This window comes from Myripristis murdjan, chromosome 20 (assembly GCF_902150065.1).
Source record: "Myripristis murdjan chromosome 20, fMyrMur1.1, whole genome shotgun sequence".
NCBI classification, from domain to species: Eukaryota; Metazoa; Chordata; class Actinopteri; order Holocentriformes; family Holocentridae; genus Myripristis; species Myripristis murdjan.
In genome coordinates, this window is record NC_043999.1 from 4,505,096 (window position 1) to 4,514,246 (window position 9,151).

Genomic DNA, 9,151 nt, shown 5'->3' on the forward strand with positions numbered 1-9,151 from the left:
AAACAGAATGAAGGAAAGGAAAGCAAGGTGGCCAGGTATCTGAGAATTCATGATGCAAAACCTGCCCACACACACAGCGAGTGACTGAGCGACTGGTAAACACACACACAGATAGATAGATAGATAGATAGATAGATAGATAGATAGATAGATAGATAGATCTTAAATAAGACAGACAGTGAGAAGGAAATAGAGCAGAGTATGTATTTCACAATCTGACTGTGGAGAACGGCCAGAACATCTGGGTCCAATCTGCTCATCTGCACTGCTCTCAAATATTTTCTGTGTGTGTGTGTGTGTGTGTGTGTGTGTGTGTGTAAATGTGTGCGAGTGAGACTGTGTGTGTGTTATCTCATTGAGGCCTTTCTGCAGATCAACCGCAGCATGACAACATTCCTGGTTCTCCTCTCTTTCTGACACACTCACACACTCACACACACACACACACACACACACACACACACACACACACACACACGCACGGTCCGTGGGGAGACGCCATCTTCCACTCGCAGCGCAGCAGAGCAGGGAGGGAGTTGCCTAGCAACCGTTCTCCTGGAGAAGGCCTGGGCAGCCATCTTGGATTTTCAGCGTCAGATGTGAGAAGTGGGCTAATGATACCTACCAGGGTGTGCGCATATGTGTGTGTTATCTGCATGTGTGTGTGTGCGTGTGTGTGTGCGTGTGTGTGCGTGTGTGTGTGTGAGATGCCAGGCTGTATTGGCAGCCTAATTACTTTTCTCCTTCTCCTCTCTGCCTCGTCTCCCTGCTCCCTGACACTCGGCTGTTTTAATGGCACACAGCTGAGAGGGAATCGATAGCAGCCGACTGGAGACTGGAGTTTTTCCGGCTGCTGGGATCGTGCAGCCACAAGGTCTGAGCAGCTGAAAACTCTCTAACACGCCGCGCGGTGAAAAAACACACTCCTGCAGGTTGGAGCGCGGGGCGTCTGCAGTAAACACATCACACCTGCTTTTCTCCTTTTCTTCTCGTTCTCTTTATTGCTCCAGTGAACCCGCCTCATCCTCTTTGATTTTCCAGTGACCGGCGCCCATTATTCAGAATTTGTCTTGCTGCTGCATTGCATCGTGGTCTGTTGAGGCTGCCGCATTGCATTCTGGTCTATCGAGGCTGTATGAGCGTTGAACGTCGGTGCAAAATGGCAGCTCTGGAAAGAAGAAGGCTTCTCTCTTCGATTGTGAGGGGGCCGACAGCAAAACCTGATGTTTTAGATCGCTGAGAGATTTTCTGACTGGATGTGACGGTACCTCGCCTACGACTGGCCAAAACAAACCGAGACACCAAACTACTGCACACCACACCAAACTACTACTACTACAACTAGTACTACTACTTCTACTACTACTACTACTGCAGACAGGAAGGTGGAAAACATCACCAGGAGGTTTTCACAGCGTTAAAATGGTTTAGCACAGAATTGACCTCAACGCAGACAGAGCCCTTCTGATTCCATGTGCGTGTGTGTGTGTGTGTGTGTGTGCACATACGTGAGGTTCGCATGCAGTGCCAGACACTCTTGACAAAACACACACACACACACACATCACAATCACAATAAACAGCACTATTACCCACTTTATCCTAATCAATCAAGCACCTTGTGAACACTTCTACCCACTGCCACATCTATCTATCTATCTATCTATCTATCTATCTATCTGTCTGCCTATCTATCTATCTATCTATCTGCCTATCTATCTATCTATCTATCTGTCTATCTATCTATCTATCTAAGGGTTTTGGTTGGCAAAAAGTAGAGCTGGGTCGATTTGCTTATCTCCTGATTCGATACTATCGCGATACTTGGGTGCCATTTCAATATGTATTGTGATACTTATTGTGATTCTACAAGTATTGCAATTCAATATTGTGATTTATTGCGGGGGGTTTTTTTGTTTTGTTTTTCGAATTATCCTCTGGTTCCTATAGGGGCTAACATCATCACATATGAATTAAATGTGGCTCACTGAATCAGCTTTCCAGTCAAAGCCAACTGATGCAGCTCCAAGACGGTTTAGGCCCCAGTCTGCACACACACACCATTTTACAACAGGCCACAAGAACACATGTGGACTGCAGGGTCTGTGGCCCAAACTGCATGGGATTAGCAGAAGGTGGGCGTGTCTGCAAAGGGGAGAGCCGTGGCTGCCCAGAGAACCCATTTTCATTCACACAGCTGGAGGTCAGAGGTCAAGGGACCCCTCCACTGGAAATGGCCGTGCCAGTTTTTCCCCTCGCCAAAATGTAGCCGAACTCTGGAGCGATTATTTAGTCGCCTTGCCGAGAACCCAGCATGTTCGGTGCCACTGGATTCCTTAGGTCGTAAAAAAAAAAAAAGAAAAGAAAAAAAAGAATTGCAATACTTTAATGAATCGATTTTCCCTCATTCCTCACAAAACCTGTTGTCAAACGGAGACACTGTTATGTGAATTTCCTTTAGGATGAATAAAGTATCTATCTATCTATCTGTTAGAACGGCCTGTTCTGATACCTTTTAGTTGTTCTGTATTAGTTCTGTATTTGGACCTTTTTATCCCTCTGCAGCCACCGTAGGGCTGCTTCTCTTATACAACCTGAATGTTTACAGCATTTTTATATATTTTAGTAGCCTACATCCAAATGCTGTTTTAAAACTGGTGCTGGACGTTTTTTGCATCATATTAACGAGTTAAACGCCGCAAAAATGAGCATGAAATATAAATATATAAATATATTTGTCTCGCTGCGCTGTTCTGTGTTTTTGATAGTGACATTTTGATATTTTCTCTTATGGGAAAATGACTTGTGGGGTGTTCGTCAGCTAAACGAAATGGTGGTAAAATCACATTGCAATTCTTTTCACAGATGATGTGATATGACTGACAGTTTTAGTGGGGATCATTATTTTGCATCAGGATTTTAATTTCCACTGAAACTATTAAAATGATGATGTGCTTTTTGCTGAGGTTGGCTCAAACCCAACAAACATGTTTTCTTACATCTGGAGGTTGTGGTTTACAGTCCAGAGCATCTCTGGAGCACCACAATACTCTTTATATTATAGTGATATTTTATCATACATTTTACCTTTGTCCAAAATCTGCAGCTCCTGGGATTTGGCCATATTGAGAGTTTGAGACTATTTTAATTAATTATTCAGCTCTGGCTGTCTCAGAAGCTGACTCGTTCTGCCTCTGTTGCTTTTATCACTGCAATCTGAGAAGTCCAGACAATAACTGAGAATAAAGTTGACAGTAAATCTCAGTAAAATTAGAAAACAGGTTTTGGTTTATTTTTTATTATAAGCGGTGAGACTTTCACTGTTTTTGACACAAAAAATGGTAATTCCTGGCTAATGGAAACCCAGATCTATCTATCTATTTATCTATCTATCTATCTACTCATACATCTTTTCCATCACATTGTTTCCATCCCCCCATCCTGCTCTCTTCATGTCACACCGTTTGTTTTTCTCTCTGTTTCCTGGCTGGATTCTCCTCAGCTTTCTTTTTCCGTAACATCCTGTTTTATTTGATCTCTCCCTTTCAATCCCTCTCCCTCTCTCTCTCTCTCTCTCTCTCTCTCTCTCTCTCTCTCATATCACATGATCATAAACAGCCATTCCACCCACAAAGCCACCATGGTAACCAAATCTACCTCCAGAAGGCATAGGCAAAGACACACACACACACACAGACACACAGACACACACACACACACACACACACAACACACAGGACAGAGGCGTGCGTCATGCTTTGGGACCTTGGGCTGTCACACTCACATGCAGGGACTCGTGTGGACCGTGGACAGTCCACTGGCTCCACGACGCATGTGTCCCAAGCCAGAGGGCACTCACGCTACACACACACACACACACACACACACACTCATGCACGCACGCAGAGTGCAGGTTGTCAGTGTAATGTCCAGTCCATGGAGGAACACACACAGCCAGGGGTTTGTGGAGTGCCACTTATTTACTTTCTACAATTGAGTGACAGCATCTTGAGATAATGGCTGCACTTGTTTGACGATAATGGGTTTGAGAAATATTATCAAAAGGGGCAGTGAGAGAGGGTTTTACTGCCCCAGTGCACAGAATGACCATCATATATCTGCAGGGGGGTGATGGGGTCTCTGATCAGTATCGATGACTCAACGGTTACTTGGCCGGCAGCTGAGGCTCCTGGCTCCGGGAGCTCCCTTTCTGGCCTGAACTCTGTTTTGGAACCAAATCTCGGCACCTCCTGGCCCTTTCAGCTGCCCAGCCATGCAGCACAGATCTGCGAGCGCACCACACACGTTATCTACAAATGCTAAAAAAGTGCCTGTTCTCCAGCCAAACCAGCCAATGCCAGAGCAGTTTTTGATTAGCACGGTGATGTGAAGTATCACCTCTTCACCAGATGCTTCTGTCCGGTCAGCTGGCTCGCTCCCCTGCCTGAGGTGGGGCGATCGACTGGGAGAAAAAAAGAGATGCTGGTGCAGGTACTGTGTCTGCCATCCGATTAGGCCAGCAACTAATGGCTATTTTCATTTTCAATTAATCGATCAATTATAGTATTCAACTGTCTGAATGACTGTTTGATCTCTGGAGTGTGGAGAATAAAGCCAAGTCTCCTGGGAGGTGATCAGAGCTCAAAGTGATGTCTATAAATTGCTTCCTTAGTCTGACCAGCAGCCAAAAACAAAAACAAAAACAAAAACAAAGTTTTCATTTTAGAACAATATAAATGAAGAAAAGAAAGTCATTCTTAGTGCTTCTAACAAATAAATGTTTGGTTATTTTTACTTGATGAATGACTAAAATGATTAATCACTTATCAAAATTAATTTCCAAAATGTATCTGTCTAAAAACAAAGCTATTTTTGCCTTAGTTCCTGACAACTTTCCTCTGACAGGTTACTCAACTCCCCTTTGAAATAAGTTGACATTAGATGGAAACACTGTTTCACCCACTAGGGTTGGGAAATGATAACATTTCATTGTATCAATGCCATTATCAATTCTGCTTATCAGTCCAGTTCTTTATTGATTCCCTTGTTGATTCCTGATCAATTGTCTATGTGGAAAAAGCAGGCCTACACATGTTTTAAGCATCAACGCAGCTTAAAATACACAAAAAGCACCTCTGTATTTTCCCCTCTTCCAGTGTTTGACATCCTGTTGACTACGCTCTAGCAAACCACTGCTTTTTCAGTCACTGGGAGAAGGGCAAACATGGAGGACGTGCCTGCATATCTCCCCTTCTCTGGTGCTCGGACTTGGCTGAAAAACCTCCACGCCAGCGCTGAAAAAGGGAACTGATAAGCTCGCAGGCGTACGATTCTGGTTCTCAAGTGGAACCGGATCTCAATTCCCATCCCCATCCCATCACCCGCTGGCAGACCGTTTCACTGATTTTAAGAAAAATAGGATATTCCACCTCAAAGAAGAATATGGTTTGTTACTACAGACATTTTCTTGTTGTGAGGCATTAGAGATGGAATAAAACATGGTTATTGAGCTTTGAAGTGCATGGATGCATACACACAGAAACCGAGGCTGCACAGTTAATGGGAAAGAGCGCAGAAACCGCAATACTGACCGTTACATTTTCCAAATCCCAGAGGCTGCAGGAATAGGGCTCTGCTGTATTTGAGGGGTAAATTCCTGATTTGCTCACATTCCTTCTTGGGGAGGCTAATTTCCAGCTGCATCACAAACTTTAAAAAAACAGAAGGTCTGATACGATTTGAAATATTCAGCAGTGAAATAAACTGAGAGCCGCTCCCGTCGGTTTCACACTTCAGCACTTTACGGATTAAAAATGAATGTGTGGACAATCCCTGTTTTTCAATCAGTTTCTTTGTTTCTCCCGGTCAGAAGTTTAATATTTAACCACCGATCCTCAGGCTGACAGTCCAACCCGGCCTGTTTTTGTGAGGAGCGCCGGGTGATATAGGACATGTCACTGTGAAGAACATGGGGGGAAAAATCTGGCGAAAGTCTTTTCCAAGGACATTAAACACACCAAAATGCTTTCCAGTATGCTAGTGCCTGGTCATATTATACTTTAACTGTTACTTTGGGGTCTGGTAAGCATCTCAAGGCTGGAATTTGTGGCATTCTGGTGTTCTTCGACTGGCAGGGCGGCCCGGCAGTTTTAAAGAGACCGCCCCGCTAAGGGAAAGGTCACAGATCCCAGGGCAGCAGCAGCCAACGTGTCCATCTGCCCTTTCAATCTGAACAGCAGCAATGCCCACACACCTAAAACACCGCTTGAAACCAGCGCCTTCACGCCTAGAGGTCACACTAATACATTGAAGCTGATGCGATTTGGGTGACACTGAGCGGGAGGCTTATCCTCGAGAGCCACATTGATTGCCGAGTTTATCTAATAAACAGGTAGAGCACTTGTTTGTCTTTCCAGAAATGAAAAATAAAAGTTTCATTCCAACACGCCACACAATAAATTGGCGAGAAAACCGCTGCCCCGAGCCTCATTACTCTGCATTTCAAACGCAGCCGCCACAGCGTCCTCAAAAACTCTGCTCGTCTGCAAGCCAAAGGTCTTTTGTTAACTTTGAAACTTCATTAATCAATAATCTTTTTTTTTTTTTTAACTTCAAGGAGAAAGTCTTGTTTTTTTCAAGCTGGTGCATATCTCAACTCATCAAATGTTTGAAATTTCCTCTAATGAGTTGATTGGAGGCTTGATTGCCAGTTTAAAGGAGAAAAAAAAAGTTAAAATTGAGAAATAGCGAATTGCCTTTTTTCCTGCCAATTTTAACTTGAGCCTCTTTGAATGGAGGCCAGCAATTTACACAGCCAGGCCTTAGAGGCGCCCTGCAAACACTCATCATCTGCTGCACACTATGTCCTTACTTTATAAAGACCACACACACACACACAGAAAACACTCACACACAGGGCTATACACTCTCCATCTACTTCTACGAGTGAAAGTGACAGACGCAGAGACAAAAAGCAACAGACAGACGCGCTCTCACTCGCTGTTGCAATGAGCACCAGTGACAGACACACACACATACACACACACTGACAAACACACACACAGTCACACACTGTCCACGCTGACACGTCCATCACACTATCAGGAGGCCTGTCAGCCTTCCTCTGCTGTGATCCGCCAATAACCCTGTCAGCCCTGTCACACACACACACACACACACACACCTGGATGTTTTGGAGGCGTTTCATGCCATCTGACGTTTTCCGACGTGACGTTTCCACTTCCTCCCACCACCGTCTCCATCATTAATAACATCTGCCAGCAGCAGGTTCTGCTCTGATAAACACTCTCGGCTGGATTAGGAGCTCCAATAGGCCTGCAGCTGCCACACGTTCACTTCAGTGTGTGTGTGTGTGTGTGTGTGTGTCTGTGTCGCTGCAGTGAGGCAAAATAAAGGCTGATCAGAAGGAAACAGTGGCGGGTTTGGTGTAAGTTTCCACTGTGAGGCCTTTTCAAAGCCCAACACTGATATTTTTTTGGGTGCAGATGGTTGATTTTCTGTTCAAATTTGCTTTTTCACGCCAGATATTTCAATAACTCCATTTGGGAAAAGTCGCCGAAGCAACAATCAGACGACCAAAGGACACTAAAACCCTCCACTGAAACCTACGGGCTAATGAAAGGTGTGTTTAGCAGCTCCTTGAGGCCGGGTGAGGCAGCTTCCACTGCAGCTTTTTACACACTGACAACCTGAGGCTGGCTCCGTGAAATCAAATCTTCATCTTCGTCACACCGCCCGGCCCCATATCTGATTTATTACTGCCAGGCCAGTATCGGCAAAATGCGTACATCGGTCTAGCTAACCCTAGTTTGTGTGACAAACAGAGCAAATACAAAAATCTGCCTCTCTCCCTCCCTCTCCCTGTCTCTCTCTCTCACACACACACACACACATTCACCGTATAGGGCCGTAACAGGCAACAAGGTGGCTTACATCCAGTGTGTATCTGGGCTTCTCACACAATGTAGGCCCTTCCAAGGCTGTATGAATAAAATATGCCATCGCCATTATATAAGGCGGAAATGCCTTGCTGCATCTCACATAATTTGTATTTAAACAAGGCTTCTCTTTAAAGGAAGGGGTGGATTGCTGTGATTGAGATTCAATGGCCTAGAGAGAGAGAGGGAGAGAGAAAGTGCGTGTGTGAGTGAGTGTAAGTGTATGTGTGTGTGTGTGTGTGTGTGTGTGTAGAGTGGGAAGTGGGGGGTGCAAAAAAAAAAGAAAAGAAAAAAAAGAAACTCCCCATGCATCCTCCTCATCCTCAGCTGCTCTGCAGGCCAAAAACACAGAGCCAGAAGCCTGAGATCACGAACATCAAAAGCCAAACAGCCCTTCTTTCTGTGCGCCTGTCACGCAGCGTTGCATCGCAATGCTATTATTAAACCCGGCCACACACACGCGCGCGCGCAAACACGCATGCACACACACACACACACACACACACACACATACACACACACACACACAGGTAGGCTCGGTGGCCGCTTGATTGTGTCAACATCTCAAGGTCAAATAACGTTTTTGGTGTTTTTTTAAGGGCAGAACAGGCGCACCGGCCGGTCGCGTGTATTCGCGACGCCGCCGCGGAGACAAAGAGAGGCGGTGGAATCCCGCAGTGGGTTCCCGCTCTCTGCTCATCCTCTCCCGGCTAGAGAAGGCTGGCCAGGCCGGTCCCTGGCTCACAAACATCTGGATGGGAGGAGCGGGAGCGGGGGGCTGGGGGGTTTCAGGGGAGAGAGAGGAGCGGGGGAGAGGAGAGGAGAGGAGGAGGTGCGGGGGGAAGAGGCGGGAGGGAGGCGCAGGAATGAACGATTAGATTCCGTTAGTAGGTAGCCGACCCTCCCGGTGTGGAAGATGATGATGATGATGGTGGCGGTGGCGGCGATGAGATAACGGGATACGGAGGGGAGGGAGGAAGAGGAGGCTTGTGCTGTGTGTGTGTGTGTGTGTGTGTGTGTGTGTGTGTGTGTGTGTGTGTGTGTGTGTGTGTGTGTGTGAATGTGTGTGTTTTTTGAATCTTCTTACCCTCTGACAGCTCCAGCTCCAGCTCCGCCAGCCGGGCTCGGACCTCCAGCGGTATCGGCGACGCCTCGCGGTCCGCCATTCGGTTTGTACCGTAGAAGAAAACACC

The 9,151-nt window shown here is 46.0% G+C and overlaps 1 protein-coding gene across 2 annotated transcripts in view; it reads right to left on the bottom strand.

Annotated features, from left to right (window-relative positions):
* LOC115379116 (disco-interacting protein 2 homolog C-like) overlaps positions 1 to 9,151 on the bottom strand; it is a 73,310-nt gene extending 64,159 nt beyond the window's left edge. Inside the window, exon 1 of one of the 2 annotated variants that reach the window (XM_030079813.1) lies at positions 9,046 to 9,151. In XM_030079813.1, coding sequence (XP_029935673.1) covers positions 9,046 to 9,124 — 79 coding nt within the window. In that variant the 5' untranslated portion in view covers positions 9,125 to 9,151. The remainder of the gene's footprint in view (positions 1 to 9,045) is intronic. The other variant, XM_030079814.1, reaches the window with a different exon arrangement.